Below are 16,953 nucleotides of genomic sequence, written 5' to 3'. Positions count from 1 at the left end.
ATGTTGGCACTTGGCTTCAATTAACCTTTAACCTGAATGATCATCATGTACTTGTGCTGAATACATAATTTCCTGCCATTCCTGTGAACAGAACACAGAGAAGTTTCTGTTCTGCACAAGTAGAAGGTGAAAGCAAAGGTAAACTGAAGCAGTTACAGTAAATGATTCATTGGGGTTTGTGGGGGATTTTTGAGATATTCTCCCATTTTCTACATCCTCGGCTCGAAGGGCAATCTTTTCAACCCACTGTGTCAAAAGTATTTAATATTTCAGCTCATAGGTAAGAGTACAGTGCCTTTTTCCAGGACTTTTACCCTCATCACACAGCTCAGCCTGACCACCTCAGGCTTCAGCATGGAACAGCATCAGCCCAGAGACCCAGTGATGACTGAGGGGGAAACAAAGAACCACCAAACACCTGGTGTAGCCCAACTGGTTTTGCAATACTTTTATTACTGTATATATTAACATTGGTTTGGATAGTATGTAGCAGGCATCTCGACATTGAAGTTCATTTGTGCACTCTCTGCAGGGAAGATGTTTTACCCTCAACACACCTCCTTCTGCTTCACTTCCTGATCTCAGCAGCACTCACTGCTCCTGCTCCCTGGGAGCAGCCAGTCACATTTATAATGAATTATACCAACAAGCACATCTCTACTAGAAAGCACATCACTTTATTGTGAAGGTCTCAAGTGGAAGAGTTCAACTTAACCATGACAATACTTTATGTATTACAATTGCCTGTTGATTTATGCAACTATGTTGAAGAAAGCTGTTAGCCAAAGTCACCCCCCCCAAAAAAAAATCAGAGGATATTTGCACCAGTTTTAGTTTATACCTCACAACATACCTAGGCTATATTTTTACTATCACAGGGTGTATTTACTACTAGGGGAATGTTACATGGTCTTTCAAACATGAGACTATTTACAGAATAGGCTGAACATTTGAGTTTAGATAAAGCTGAACAATTTTACATGTATAGGAAGTGTTATAGGCTAGCTTTCCTGTGGCTTTTAGCTAGACATCAGGCACTAATGATTTGATTAGCTCTGTACAAAGAATCACACACCATCCAAAAACCTCTTGGCTGCTGGTTAGTTCCAAATTGTTTGAGAAAGCGCCTACTTGGAGCAACAGTTTGGTGGGGGCCTTGCTATCCCCATGTCACCTCCTGGTGCCTCGCTGCAGAGGGGAATAGAAGCTAAGCTGTTGCACTAAGTCAGAAGATACTGATTAAAAGAGGATGGAATTAACAGTATATAGAAAAGACATAATATACTGGTAGAAAGGTATACCTCCTCAAGGTTACGCTGAAATCGTTCGTTAGGGAAATACTGTTGTCTCCCCTGCTATGCAAAGCTGGCGGGTATTCCCTATATAGAGTCCTTGAGAAATAAATTAAGTTCCAAGACTAAGTTAGGGAACTGTTGTACATTCAGAGTGCATTATGCCTCATGAACCTTGGCTGGGTGTTTCTGGTACAGCACACGTGCCTTAAGCACCATGACAGCTCAGGCTTTGGGGCCATAGTCACTGGGAGAGTTGCAGAGAAGGTCTGAGAGCCATGGCTGCACACACAGATATGTTGTTTTGTGCACAATGCAAGCCTGATTTCCCCCTTAGCCATACAAATTAAGACAATATTTATCACCATACAGTTTGATATTACTTCCAATAAGTACAATATTTATTAAACATTTCTTCAGTTTTGTTACATATTGTGCAACAAATTACAATATTCTGCAGCCACAAATTATATGCAGAGTATGAAGAAACTATTAATCAGATAGTGTGATCTCTCCATTTATAATTCTACAAGAAGGAACTAGCAAATCAGATCTTACATATATCTTACTAAATTTTATGCATGGAAAGTGACAGACACTGTTGTGCTGTTTGATACAAAATGGCTAAACTTCATCTTCAGAAGACTAAACCTGACATCTAAACATGCCAATAGAAACATCAAAACAAAAATACATCCTAACCAACCACAGGAAACAGTCTGGTATCAGGAAAAGCAACAAGGATTACACGTTTATAAACCAGCACACAAAGGTTTAAAACAGTTCTGAAAATGAAGTTAGCTGTCTTGAGTCAAGGGAATAAAAAAAGTCAGTATTGACCATTTACAATCTCTGACCTTTGTGGAGACGGTAAGAATCTGTTGTAGTGCAGCTACATACAGTACAATTCAGGCAATTTTTTTTTTTTTCACTTGGGTTCAGATTGCAAATTCATTGTTGTGAGACAAAAGGGGGGAGGCAAGTTTTAGCAGCAACCTCCACTAGACTGCTTCACTGGAGTGCTCTGAATTTTAACATTGGACTTCTCCGCACCACCAGCTGTCGCTCCCGGACCCATTCGTTTTTTAATCTCGGCAGCCATGGTCATGAAAGACTGTTCTACATTTGTGGCATTCTTTGCACTGGTTTCCAAAAACGGAATTCCAAGAGAATCTGCAAATTCCTGCAAATCGAGAAACAGTGAACAATAAGCTCATATACAGGTTCATACCTCATTTCCTGGAGCACCACTGGATAACCCACAAGCTCCTGCATTCCACCCCACACCCCATCTCCAGTCTGATGACGACTTGCAGGGCTGGGAGTCATTAAACTGCCCCCATTTGTGACACCAGGACACTTCCCTGCCCTGGAACCTCAGTGCATGACAAACCAGAGCAGATGCTCAGCCAAGCCAACACACGAGTCCCAACATACCTTTGCTGTTGTATAATCTACTACTTTCTTTGTGGTCAGATCACACTTGTTCCCCACCAACAACTTGTTGACGTTTTCACTGGCATAACGGTCTATCTCCTGCAGCCACTGCTTGACATTATTGAAAGACTCCTACGAGATAAGAGAACTGTAAGCAAGGCCCTTGACAAAGGGGCAAGTGCAGCACTATCCCTGTGGTCATGACCAGGAAAGAGGATGAAGCAGTGCACTTATCCATGGGATTCACGACCATGGGAGAGGACTTTCCAATGCTGCCAAACTCCCCCAATGGCCTTGGAACAGGCAAGTCACCACAGGGCCCATACAGCTCCTGTTCCCAGCCCTACACAATCAGCCCTTCCTGCACTCCTCCCACTGTTATTTTTCCCTGCTCCGTATCTTGAATATTCAACAGCTTCTACCATCTGGGACTCTTCTTCCTCCTCCTGTAGCAGAGATAAGAGACATGGCACACAGCTGAAACCAGATGAATCCCACATATTTACAAAGCATCAGGTATTAGGTGCAAGCCACCTTGTAGATCTGCTGGAACAACCTTTGACTTCAGACATGCTGGACTAATATTCCAGTTAGTGACTGAACACAAGTGTTCTTTTTCTATTAATTCAGGAAACCCTATACTTCCCAAGTGCCCTTCAAACAACTGTTTTTCAGAGATCCTTTCACAGAAAACACTGGCTCAGTTGTATCCTGCACACAGGCTGACAATTTTCTGTTCCAAATGCCAGTCTTTACTGCAGACCACAGTTCAAGTGCATTCAGAAATCTTTCAACAACTTCCATCAGTAACTCAGACTTCCTCCTACCAAAGGCAGGGTGAGAAGTATTCACACAGAACAATCAGTTACCTGCTCACCAAGTTTCAGGTTAAGCCTAAGATACAATTGCTTAGGAGCCACAAATCCCACTGCTCCCTTTATTTCTGTGTTTTATTTCTGCCACACCAGAGGCAAACACATACATTTAGCTTGATAAGCCTTAACACAGCCTGGAGAACTGTGCCACTGTCTCCTTAAGATGTGCTCAGTTGTTAAATACCCAATTTCCTCATCAGCCTGGAGAAACTGCAGGCACAGGTTTGACACTTACCTGATCTGTAACATCATACACAACTATGATGCCATGAGCTCCTCTATAGTAACTGGAAGTGATAGTCCGAAACCGCTCCTGTCCCGCCGTGTCCCACTGCAAGACAAGGAACAGGGTCAGCTACTGCAGCGTGGCTGAGCCAGTGCTCTACAGCAGCTTCCAGAAACACAGCTCAGCAGAGCAGCCATCCAAATACAACCATATCCAAGCCACAGCTGCAGCAGTGCCTCTGAAGCTGAATGCATCAAACAGGACTCAAGGAGATGACGTATTTTAACTGAGAATTTCACTTTGATAGGTACTTTTGAATAGTGCTCATTTGCTTGTTTTCAGCCAAGTGTATTCAATGAGACCTCTCTGAGGAAAACATTAAGCAGTTTTGACCCATGAAGAGGCCACGGTTCAGTGGCCAGAAGAGCAAATACAAGCCAGGGCTTGAAAACCTGTTAGGAATAAGGTCAGAGAGCTGCAGGTCTCCAACATGACCACTCCCTTCACCCTCCTTGGCACACAAGCTCCAGCAAAGGTATTTAAAAGCAACAACTCAAACTAAACTTCATTCCTTTCTCCTGCTGGGAGAGTTAAGAAGGGACATAAGGTGCTTGACCTCTTCTCCCACCCAGGACGGGAGCAGGACTCGCCCAAATATTTCTCTCTCTGGAGCTGTGTTAAGAATAGAGCTGGCTGTGTATTAAAAACAGACTCTCAGACAGATTTCAGCAGTGACAGCATTCCTAATGGGCTGCTCTCTGCTCAGGATAGTTGCATTAGAGTCTGAAGGCTCACGCTTCTGGCTGTTAGCTGGACTCTGCTCCACAACATTGAATCCCTGAGTCATTGCCTTCAAATCTGGAGAGCCTCTGCCTGAGCTGGGAGCAGTGGCTGACAAGGATTGTCTGACCTTGCACAGATATTACATTTCATCACACCAGTCACCCTTTTAGAGTGCTTCAAGATTAGAGAACTGCCAAGTCTCTTCCCCTGTTTATTCCAAGTGAAAGGCCAAAAGCATAACCAGAGAACACCGCCCAGTGCTAAGGCAGCCAGGCCAGTTACAAGCCTTTGTGTCAGTTTTTCCACTCAAGTCAACAAAAACAGAGTTTCCAGCACTTAAGACAGTGCAGCCCGGTAGTAACAGTTGCTGTGGAATTCAGGCATCTTGGACAACTGTGTGGTATTCCTGCACTTACACAAATCCTTGCTAAATCAATTTTGATACAAGAGCACTCCAGCACAGAATCTCTTCTTCCAGGCAAACAGCCTTGATAATAAGCACCCTTCTTTAAGGACAGGTCATGGGAAGTTTTAAAGTCCTGTGAAAACTGCTTTGTACTCTTGTAACAGGAAGAATATCCCTTGTATTTTAATGTATTTTAAAGTACAAAGATAACCACCAGTAGCTATGAATATAACTCTGTGCTCCAACAGACTGAAGTACCCAGGACTTGAGAAATACTACTTACTATCTGAAGCTTGATTGTTTTCCCATCTAGTTCTATAGTTCTGATTTTGAAGTCCACACCAATCGTGCTGATGTAACTTTCTGTGTACGTGTCATCCTAGGAGAGAGAGTGAACATAAGTCAATCCAGCTGCACCTCTTCTGCAGTCACCTACTTCACTATGCACCTGTCAGACAAAGGTACTTAATTTCCTTGTAAAACCAGACTGATCTCTCATGACAAAGCTCAGGAGGCAGCTAAGCATTTCCACCAAGTGTTTACTTTTCAAAAATTCTGCAGCTTTTAAAAAGCACCAGCTAGACTTGTGTTTCAAAAACCAGTCCAGAAAAGCCTCTTTTCTGGAAATCCTGTAGTGTCAAGTCCTTGTGAGCTGTAGTGTAAAAAACAGTCTTCGCTCATGTTGGCAGACTGAAGAGCTACTTAGAATAACCACTGTGGTTATTAAAACACATCAGATTTTTATTTTCCTTTGATGGTTTTTCATCTGTGTTATACTGCAGCTACCTAGAACAAGTCAGAGGCTCTGCCTCAGTCACACATGAATGTCAGATCCTCTGCTGCTGCAGCTGGTTGCTAAGGCAGGTTAGAGTTACAGCTGGAGTACTCGTGCTAAGTCCTGTGCTCTGCAGCCTGTGTCATTACAGGAGGGAAAACACTGCTTCAGCAGCTTGCAGGGACCTGGCTGCAGTCTCCAACAGGCCTTAAGGCACACAGAAACTGCTGGGTCAGTCTTTGCTACCTTCTAGTGATTGTCAGCTTGTCAGCATGAAGGAAGTTTCTATTCCTAAAGTACCCAAAGGATAGAACTTCATGTACAATGTACCACAAAAGGCTTTATGCAACCAGTAGGTATCACAAAAGCAAGGGATTTCTCTGGGCTGTGAAGGGAAGACATCTTAGGTAATACATCTAAATAAGAATAAAGTATTAAGCCATTCAGAATGACATGACATTTATTTCCTTAACATTTCAATACTCCAAAGGGCATGTGTGAAAAGCCTGATGAAGTTTAACCCACAGCAGCAAGAGCACAGGTATGTGAATGCTGTAATAATTCCTTATGCCAGCGTAAAACAGCTTAGCTGGAAAAACACATTTTCAAAGGAAAAAGCTACTCAGTTGAAGAAACACCAGATAACAGCACAAACTTAAGCTGGCTATCAAAAAAAAAAAAAAGTTGGATTATTCACATGAAACCAAAATTAATTCAAAAGTATCTGCAAGAGAAGCAGGCTAGACTGCTCTGGGAGTGCTGCTCCAGCTGTGGTGTCACTTCCAATCCACTGCCACCATACTGTGAGCAGGGCAGGTGACATCCTCACACTGTGCATACCAACAGCAGCCACAATGGCTTTAACTGAGGCTGTCTGTACACCCAGATCACCATTTCATATTAATAACATCAGGTACAACAGGCTCTTTGCAGAGGCACCCAGAGCAACCGCTCAGGCTGTGAAAGTGACGCCATCATCTTGCAGCAGTGTCACACTCCAGTTTCTAAGTTAATGCCCTGTATTCTGCTTCTCTTCCTCTCCTCCCACGGCAACGTGAAGCTGCACTTTGGCACAGAGATAAGAAGTTCACTGGACTTCAGCTTTTTCTACCAAGAGCTCTCAAATCCATTTTACATTTGGTTGTTTCAGGAAAACTAGAGCCAGAACACCCCACCAGCAATTTTAACATTCACTAAAGAAAGCATAAGGCCTTATTATTCCTAGAGTATTATTTACATTACTTCTCTGACTAAACAACTGGGAGGTCTCTTCACTGCAGATATCATCACTGCAGATTCATCTGGCAGAAAATGTTCTTATCAAGTAGTAACTGGTCAAGGTCTGTACTCCTTATCCCTGAGGTCACACCCCCAGAATTCCTTCCATCCTCAGCGTTCTACCACTACTGTAATGATGGAAGTTAAATTAAGCTACCTTGTTCTCAAGTAACAGGAAAATTAAAAATAATTACCTGCACATATTACTGACATAATTTCTTTCCAATTTAGTCAAACAAATACATCAGCTAGACACAAATTCAGAAGATGGGAGGGATTTGCAATGTTATACTTATTTTTTGGTATTACCAGGCCTGTCAGACATCAGCCCTGCTACCTGAAAGGGAAGTTCCTGCTAAGTACCTCTTTTACATAGTTTTCAGGCATGATCACTTACTGCAAACCTAAGTAGAAGGCAAGATTTCCCAACACCGGAGTCTCCAATCAGAAGTAGCTTGAATAAATAGTCACTGCAGAAGGAAAAAAAAATTAGGTCACTTAATGAAAAACACTGTCAAGAATGAAGTTCCTTACAGCCAGTATATTATCACTTTTGAGAAGGGTAAATTAATTCACTACTGGGGAAGTCAGCTACAACTCCAAGCTCCTCTATTCAGTGTAGACACTCACAATTTGCTTGGCAAGGGAAACGTGAGGTAGGTGCTCTGAACACAGCATTTCTGTGTGGAGCTGTGCCTTCCTAGGAGGTTACTCTGGGGATAGCAGTGGGGCTATCAGCAGGAGTACCACAGTCCTAGGCCAGCCCTTTCTGGTCTAGCTGAGATGAAAATCATGCTTTGCAATTGAAGGCAACCCCCTTGTCTGGCTGAGTAACTCAACACACAGGTGGTGCTAACAGCCTGCTGCCCTCCAGGGCCATTATCTTTGCTTCTCTAGACTCAGAGGTTTGATTCCACTGCCCAGCTTCACCAACACCAAACAGCTGCCAAACCCAACCATTTCTTTCCTCAGTTCAAGTTACCCATATTTAAATTGCAGCAGAATGCAACAGCACAATATGCAATTTAAATATATAAATGAACCCCAAGTGTAGTGGCCTGTTAAAGCAAAAACACACCTTCCACAACAGACTATGAGCAGTGACCAACACCACACCTGCCTTCCAGGAATTAAAGCAAAGTTCAAGTCATTTCCAGACAAGGACACATCTCTGGGGGATGTCAGGTGTGATATTAGTAATTCTCAAGACACACTCAAATAATTGACATCTTTTGCTTAATGTTGAGTCTTCCCAACATTAAAGAATAAGCACAGTGTCAGGGACCAACCTAGATTTACACTTCAAAGAATAGTGATGATTTCACTGTTGGCAAAATATGAGTTTTTGTGTTAGTCCTAAGACTAATGGGGAAACTTCATGCTAGAGAACAAGTAGCAGAGAAAAACAACAACAACCCACCACTTACACAAGTTATTTTGCTTCTCAAGTACTACACTAGCTCATTCTCAGTTGACAACTCTTCAGGCCTGCAGTGGCTAGGATTTCCTGTTCTCACTTAACCACAACAGTTTAACAGCCATATTTTCATGCCCACTTAAGCAAGGTGAGTAAAGATTAAGGGTATGTAAAATGCCTGAAGTCAACTGTCCCCACCTACTATTCCCTAGAATCGACACTGTCTCTGGCTGGCAGGAATCCAGCCAGGAAACTGCATCCATCCCCAGCTGATAAGAGCCAAGCAGATGGCCAACCACGGCTTTTCACCACTCCTCTGCTCAAGTGCTTCTCACCTGGCTGGGCCCAGGCTGCAGAACACACCCAGCTGGAACCTCCAGTCTCTGCAGCACTTCTGCCAAGGCCACAGAGGAGGCAGAAGTGCTAAATGTAGCAACTAATAACCTAATCCTTAAAAATGCAACTTTCCCTCACGGTGTACACCTGAAAGCACTAAGGGCATTAAAAAAAATTAAGTCAAAGGATACCTAGCAGCTTACAGTCACAGAATTTGTCACTCCACCTGTCAAGTCATGTACAAACACAATTAGATGATGTTTTTAGGAGAATGACAATTAACCCAAACTGTTCAGGGGACATAGTTACATTACCCCACAACCCACATATCTCGGTAGATTCAAGATGCCTGAAGCACTATTACAGATCAGGAGGCTTCTCACACCCAAGTAGAGTTTGGTCCCCAAGAGCAGCAGAAACTCTGTAACCTGCAGCCCAAGGTAAAGTACAAGGGCTCCAGCAGCTGGTCCACTGCTACACCTATGCCTTCTTCCCCACCACTGTGCCTCAGCTTTCTCACAGCTCCTTCCAACTCCAGCAGCACGTTTGGGTTGGTCAGTTCCCTATAAACGCAGAATTTTCAGCAATCATAAAGTCAAATTATTACAGCTTCCAGCACATTGTAATGCCCTTGACAACCATACATTGTCTTCACTAAAATTAGTGGGGAAAAAAGTAACTCCTTCCTGCTGTAGGCAAGGAATTACTTCAAATTAAGCTTCAGCTGTAAGTCTGAGATTCCTTTAAAAACCTCCACTTGCTTCCAAGAATAATTCAGGTTCCCCCAGGCCCCAAACATGAAGAAAACTTGTCTCCCTCTGTTACTGTTCGTGCTAAGAGTAGTTCCCAGCCAAACCCACCCATTAAATCTCTTAGTCTCCAGAAGCAAACAGAACAATAACAGTGTGTACACAGAACTGATGTTAAGCTAACACAACAAGAACTCAGAAGCCTTAAATACCGGGTTTGGTATTTTCGCTATTCAGATGTCCCCTGACTTAGGGCTTCAGTATTTCCAGAACCAGAGGCTCATGCAGTGGCCTTAAGCCACCTGCCTCACCCCCATCAATACCAGGGCCAGCATTAGTGCAGCTGCAGCACAGCTGGAAATAGCCTTTACTGAGTTAGCTGTCTCTGACCTTAGAATTGGGTGTTGTGTCAAAAAAACCTTAATTTTGGCAGGAAAGCCTTTCATCAAGTTGGGAATAATGTAAGAACTTGCAGAACTTAGGGTTTTAGTTTTTTTTACACATTCCATATTCCAGTACTATAGTGCCTTCCTGTCCAGGTACAGCTTACAGCTTTAAAAGGTACAGCCTCCAAGACCTTTTAAAATACAGCAGGTGCCTACACAGGGCCATGAGAACCAAATGTGCAGTTTGTTACACAGAGTGTGATGCTTGAGACAGCTCTTGTTCACAGCAGCAGTTTAAATCAAAATTAAAACAAGCTACAAAAAATTTGCAGAAATGCATTTCTAGACTGAACTACACCAACACAGTATTTGGGTAAAGCAGTTCAACTGTAGCAATGCATCCAACAAGCCATACATTATTTGGTTATTTACTCCCAAAGAGCCATACAAATATTTCTGAAGTCACTGAATTTTATTTTTTAAACCTGAAGACTTAAAATTCATCAGCTCCTCCAGTTTAGGGAGCCTTCCTAAAGCTGGCTGAGCTATGCAGCACAGCCTTCTCCATGCTCCTTGGGAGACAGTGGGAATTCAGGTTAATCATTCAATTATTTCTCACCATTTACATAAGCCAGTCATACATGGGATGTTTAAAAGAGCACACTGGAAGAGCGTGAGCAGCAAGGCAGGTGGGTACAGTGAGTAAGAGGGAGGCTTTCAAATCCTCCCCATAACTTCCTCTTGCCAGAGAGATAAAGCACAAAGATGTTAAATTTAACTGCCTCTTGCCAAAAAGGAAAAAAAAAAAAAGGCACCTCCAAAACAGCCCTGTTGATGTTTTGAGCAGTGCAGTATCCTCCTGATACACACATGTCCCACATCAGTGAGTTCAGCAGAAAACCAGGAAATCAAGTTTAGGACAGACCTGGCCAAAGCTGTGTGGAACAAGAGACCTGTGGGCCTCTAAGATACCATTGTTTATATCATTTATACAAGGAGGCATGTGGGGATTTTTTAAATGCCATGAAGGTTTTATGCCAAAACAGACAAGGCTAGGTAGTCATCTGCCTGCAACAAGGAACTGCTGGAATTGGCTTTAATCACTGATGTCAGCTGCAAGTTTACAGTGAACAGGTACTCACAGCACCTCAATCCCCAGTCTTTGTTCTACCACTCCAGAAATTTTGAAGAGGAGCATGACTGTCACTCTGATTACACACAGTTTGTGTAGGTAAACAGAATCCAGAAGACATGATGCCACTTTGCATGGCAGATTCCTCTTTGGAAAGGTCAGAACACAAACAATTTCAGATGATTCCAGCAACCCAGGAGCTGTCACTCAATTGTCATCTACTAACCACCATCACACAAGAGTGAAACCCACCTCAGTGGTATTCCCAAACACTTCTGAAGAATGCAAAAAGAACCCCCCAAGATTTACTCCAAAACCCACTGAGTTTCCTCATCTGTGCTTGAGGGTGTCTAGAACAAGATCCAGACAGAAGAGGGATCAAGATTAGCTCCTGACAGAAACCAGGCTGTTATGGACAGTGCACCCACCAGCGTGTTTATGCTAGTCAGCCTATCACAAGCAAGTTGCAGAAAGGGAGGAAACGCTGAACCTGACATGATCTAGTCACAACAAAGTCAATATTGACATTTTGCTCATTTAAACACCAGCAGGGAGGGAGGAACACAGAGGGAATACATCCCCGCGCTGGGTGGGCAGATGTTTTCAGATTTTAGCTTCCAAACGCTAATTTTAATATCTCATCTACCCCTCTTCAGCTCCTTCACTCAATGAAAAAACTAACAGTCCCCTAGGCTGTCCCACAGCCCTGAAGTTTCAAGAAAGCTCTCAGAAGCACACCTCCCCTTCAAACCTTTGCATGAGCAGGGAGCAGGATTGAACCCTGTAGCTTTATCAGGAAAGCTGAAGGAAGTAGGTCTTCAGTCAGCAATTCTAACTAGCTATCTCACTGACTTCTGATGGGGTTCTGGCTTGCCCAGGAGAGAGGATTTGGGGCTGCAGCCTGATCTGCAGCTGTGATAGGGAAGCGAGAATGTGTTACATTACAGGCAAGACACTGCTGAAAGGACAAATGGATGTGTCTGTTACAAGGAACTAGAAGGAATAATGTCATAATCCCTTAAATCTTACTCCTGTTTTAACACAGACCCAAGTACACACATTACCGTGACAGGTATTTTCTTCCATCTCACCACACCCTTCCCATCTCCTCCCCTCATCCTGCCGACGCCACCCTCTCAGGAAGTGGCAATTTAACACTACGAGTTAATCTCAAAGTACAGCTTTTCCTCTTTGTTTCACTTTCAAGAACTCAGCTGTGCTCACCACCAGCAACAAGCACTCTTCACTGAGAATTAGTCTCTCTCAAAACACTGGCCTCAGCATTCAGTACCTTGTTCCAAGGAACTAAACTCTGCATCAGTCTAAAGAGCTGAGAGACTACAAGAAAAAAAAAATCTCTGGAATAAGCCCCCTCTAACTCATTTTTCTCAGTGGCCTAACACTCTGCAGGCAGTTTTCCCACTATAAAACTCAGCAGTCTGCAAGGTAAATTTGAGTTTAACTCTTGGGAGCTGTAAGGACCACAGGGGCACCAGTAGTTTGTCGGGTTTTCATCCACTGCCCACCTCCAGCTACTGTTTTGATGTTTTCCAAAGCTACACGAGCAAGTTTGTGATGTAATCTTGCCAAGATGTAACTCGAGTTCCTGGCTGTACCTCCTGGTTGTCACCAACTCCCTCACTAGATGATGACTACTTGTTTGCTCCTCAGGTGATTTTAACAGACTCACAGTGCTTGCAACCAACCCCAGCGACACCAGAGGAGAGCACAGGAGCCAAGGCCACAGAGTCAGGAGCCTCAGCTGTGTGGAACAGCGAGCTGTGAGGACAAAACTGTGGGTGTCTTCCAAGAGCAGAGTCCATGGATATCCAGAGCAGCAACGTCACACCACAGTGCATTTCAGTAGCAGAGCCACTCCAGTGCCATCGGGTGGGACAGTGGCTTTCCCACCCAAAGTACGGTGCCAGCAAAGCTAGCATCTGTGAAAGGATCCTGAACACACCCCAGAAGGACAAAGGGTTGGGAGCGCAGCAGCTGATTTTTGAAGCGCTTTCTAAACTAAGTCCCTCCTCTTATTCACTCAGAAAAGCCTTGAGCAAAACAAAGTTTATTGTTCCAGACAGCTCGGTGGGCAGGACACATGTCCCCGAGTTCCCAGGATGCAGACAACCCCTGGGCAGAGAGCTCAGACAGCCGGGCTGCCGAGCAGGCCGAGAAAAAGCCCACACTGACACACCGACCCTCCCAAAAACCCCTTTAGTCATCACCGGGCTTTCTAGGCAAGTGCTATTTCAGCCCGAAATAGCCCCAAGAGCGTTTCATTATCAAGTCCCAGCGTTGCAAAATCTACATAGGCAAGAAGTGTTTTGCAAGAGCCATGTGACACACACATGACTTGCAGCTCAGGCGAAGGGTGGACCCCTGGCTCCGGAGCCGCCAGGGCCGGGATCGGCATTCCCCGCTGTCCCCCGTCACTTGTTGGAGTCCAGGCCCCGATGTGTGTTCCCGAGGCTCGGGAAATCGCCGCCGGCTGCTCCCCGCGGCGCTGCCGGGGCGCTGCGGCGGCGGATGCGGGATCCCGGCGGGGCCACCACTGCCTCCCCCCGCCCGCCGGTCCCTCCCAGCCCCGGGCCGAGCGCGTCCGCCGCCCCCCCACCCTCCTGCTCTCCCGCCGCCGCTCGGGCCCGGGCGCGGCTCCGCGGGGACCCGGGGGCAGTGCGGGCCCTCGGAGCCGCGGGCACAGCGCCATCCCCCCGCGCCCCGCAGCGCGGCCCCAGGCCGGCCCGTCCCGCACTCACTATTCGGGGTTCATGCTGGACATGTCCGTGGGGCCCGCGGCCCGAGGGACGGCGAGCGCGCTGAGAGGGGGCGGTGCGGCGGCACCTCCCGCCGCCGAGGCAGGCGCTCCGCGGTGCGCTGGTCCGAGGGAGCCGCGATCGCCCGGCGCTCGGCTCGGCCCGTCCGCCCGCGCCCGCTCCGCGGCCTCCGCGCTGCGCCTCAGCCCAAAATGGCCGCCGGAGCCCGACCAGGAAACGGGGCGGCCGCTCGCCGAGCAGCGCTTACATGGCCGGGGGGCGGCCGAGGGGCGCGACGGGAAACCGAGTCCGCGCCGCTACCGCCGCCCGCCCGCGCCCCCTCCGGCGGACTCGCTCTCCCGGCAGCCCCCGCGGCGGCGGCGGCGCATGCGCGATAGCCGGCCTTTCTTCCCTCGGCCCCGTCGGCTCGGAGCGGAGGCCGGCGCCGCTGATTGGCCGGGACGCGCCGGCCGGGGGTGACGTCAGCGGGCAGACGTGGCAGCTCGGGCGAGTCAGCGCGCGGGCGGGGCGGGGCGGAGTCTCGGCGCGCGCGGCGGGGCGGGGCCAGGCGGGGCGGGGCGGGGCCTGCTCGGCTCCATCCCGGGCTCGCTCCCTCCTCCAGCTCCAGCTCCAGCCATTCCTCCCTCCCGCCGCGGCCCGGGCACGGCCTCATCTGGCCCGGTGCTTCCCTTGCCTCCGCGCTGAGCCGGCGACAAGGCGACCCCCGGCCCGGCCCCGCCGGGCTGCGACAGCCGCGGCCCGGTCGGGCTGTCAGTGTCAGCAGGGCCGAGTGCCCGGGGAGGCAGCCCCGAGGGGACAGGGTGCGGGACACGGCATCCTGCGGATCCTGGGGGTGGCAGGCGCTGCAGCTGCCTCTGGAGCACCTCAGGGCATCTTTAGCCCCTCCAAGGCCTGTGTTCTTCACTTGCATTAATAGGACACTGGCCCTTTCTGCACTGCCATCGCATCTTTTATCAAGTCTCTTTACAAGCATTAGTCAGTCACATTTCACAACGTTCTTTGGGCACAGGAAATAATTCTATGCTCCCTATACCGCTGGGAAATGGGCATGGAGAGAGCAGCACATGCCTGGAATCTCAGACCGTGCAACCTGTTAAAGCTGGAAGGATTCACAGTACAGGAGCCTGGTTTTCTGGTCAAACACTTCTAACAAAGTCTCACTGAATATCAAATTGTATTGCTGGCACTTTAGTTGTCGATGTTCTCAGGTTTCTTCCTAGCAAAGCCCTGGCCTTTTCAACAGCACAGAGAGAGCACAAGTGCTGCAATGCTACACATCATTCCAGACTCGCACACAGGGCACTGCTAAACCTTACAAGTCTTAACAGCTTCTTGTAATCAGCTCGGGAATTTAAATCCCCACTAAATACACATTATCGGACATTATTTCATTACAAAGGGCACAGTATAATATACTGACCAAAGTTTATCTTCCAACCAGCTCAAAGGACAGGAAGAACAATCTGAAAATGGACTGTGAGATGGCTGAAATGTCCTGTGCAGAACTTGTGCTACAAGCTGGGAGGTGACACTGCAGACATCTCAGTGCTAAGTGTGTTCCATGCTGAGGGACTGCTGAAATAACCGAGAGGAATGGGTGTCTTTCACTTGGGCAGCATCAGGATAGAGCTGAAGCCCCAGAGGAAGTGAAATTGCAGTCTTCTCCCTCTTTCTGCCCACAATAAGATGAAGAAAAGCCACTCATGCTCCGCATATCTTCGAGGTTTTAGTTACACTCAGTTCCTTACAAAAAGTCGATAAACTGCTGACTGTAATAGGAAATACTGAGCACTGGTTACACTGGGTTTGGGTTTCCTCTGTTCTCTCATACTGCTGGTTAGGTAACATAATCTGCAGTTGAATCTACCACATAACTCGCTGTACGGACTGTTGTTTCTGCAGGGGCCACGGCTGAAGTTTCCACTTCCCTTTCTCTATTACTTTGTGTATCTGTGAAACAATGCCCATTTTGTTTGATGTTTGCCATCAGAAATCCAACGAATCCTTTGAAATGTGCTCTCCTCTCTGCTGCAGTACTTCTCTTGAGGCACTCCAGGGAAGGTGACCAGATGTGTAGGAATACCCCTGATGACAAATTTCATTTAGCAGACAGCAATTCATTCTCTGCTGAATACAAAAATTGGTTTTGCAGGGACATTTTTAACATTTGTGCTTTTACTTTTCTCTACCCCATTGAAACAAAAAAGCTCCAAACACCCCAGTTCCTTACTCAGTTGTGAGGAATAATGCTCTGCCACATATGGCACTGCCTAAATGCACCCAGCCAAGTCAGAGCAGACACAGGGACAAACCAACACCAGCACCAGCTAGCTATGAAATTGCAAATTAGATTTACTTCTGAAGTAGGGCACAGGTTAATAAGAGTTTGGGAAGCTGTTTCATCTCAGATAAAGAACAGCTTCCATGTCTAAAAGCATATTTAGCTCTATGACTGTCCAGGCAGTGTGGCAGCCGTAGCAACCCTTGGCTGCAGGGTGTCAGGGCAGAGGGAGAAGTGAGTCTCCTCCAGCTCTGCGGGAGGTGCAGGGGGAGGTTTCTCCTGCCCGTGTGGCAGGCTGAGGTCACCTGCTGCTGTGGTGTCACCCGCTGCCGTGGTGTCACCATCTGCAGCTGAGTGTCTGCTCATGTACCAGTCTGACTGGATGAACAGGCTCAGGACCCCTGCCTGGTTTCTATCTGGGATTGCAGTGATGATTTATAACCTTTATCGCATTCTGTCCTGTCCTTCCTCCTGCCTTCAGGGGTTGTATGAGGTTTGTCTCAAACACCACAAACTGCTGGATGGTCAGAGGGGCCTTGCTTGTCTCTCGCTAACAGCAGCATAATGCAGGGAGCAGTATCAGACGCCAGTTAGGTGAACATTATTTATATACCTTCTGGGCTGAATTCTGCCCGTGAAAATAGAGGTTTATTTTATCCTGTTAGTGAAATCAGCTGCAGAATTTCCTTCGGCTTTGCTATAGCGCTCTGCCAGAGCAGCCAAGGAAAAGCTATGAGCACAGACTGGCTCAACCTGTAACCAACTTCCTCAGTCCTGTCCACCCTGGGGCAGCATCCTGACCC

General features: G+C 46.8%; 1 protein-coding gene across 1 annotated transcript; it reads right to left on the bottom strand.

Annotated features, from left to right (window-relative positions):
- Positions 1-1,664: 1,664 nt before the first annotated feature.
- Positions 1,665-14,100, bottom strand: RAB1A (RAB1A, member RAS oncogene family). Its single transcript, XM_085054315.1, has 6 exons — positions 13,852-14,100; positions 7,470-7,542; positions 5,303-5,398; positions 3,840-3,935; positions 2,730-2,861; positions 1,665-2,475 (listed from the first exon to the last, which is right to left on the bottom strand). The coding sequence occupies exons 1-6, from the start codon at positions 13,872-13,874 to the stop codon at positions 2,278-2,280; spliced, it is 618 nt and encodes a 205-aa protein (XP_084910441.1). The 5' UTR covers positions 13,875-14,100; the 3' UTR covers positions 1,665-2,277.
- Between the last annotated feature and the right edge of the window lie 2,853 nt (positions 14,101-16,953).

The sequence above is a fragment of the Lichenostomus cassidix genome, chromosome 3 (genome assembly GCF_008360975.1).
Source record: "Lichenostomus cassidix isolate B80296 chromosome 3, HeHo_3.0, whole genome shotgun sequence".
Taxonomy (NCBI): Eukaryota; Metazoa; Chordata; class Aves; order Passeriformes; family Meliphagidae; genus Lichenostomus; species Lichenostomus cassidix.
This window is presented reverse-complemented; position numbering and strand designations above follow the sequence as displayed.

Excerpts from the sequence above, each read along its gene's own strand:
- RAB1A (XM_085054315.1), bottom strand. The coding sequence starts at position 13,874 with ATGTCCAGCATGAACCCCGAATA. Across the intron at positions 7,543-13,851 it reads TCCAGCATGAACCCCGAATA|TGACTATTTATTCAAGCTAC; the intron begins GTGAGTGCGGGA and ends TTCCTTCTGCAG. Across the intron at positions 2,476-2,729 it reads TAGATTATACAACAGCAAAG|GAATTTGCAGATTCTCTTGG; the intron begins GTATGTTGGGAC and ends CTCGATTTGCAG.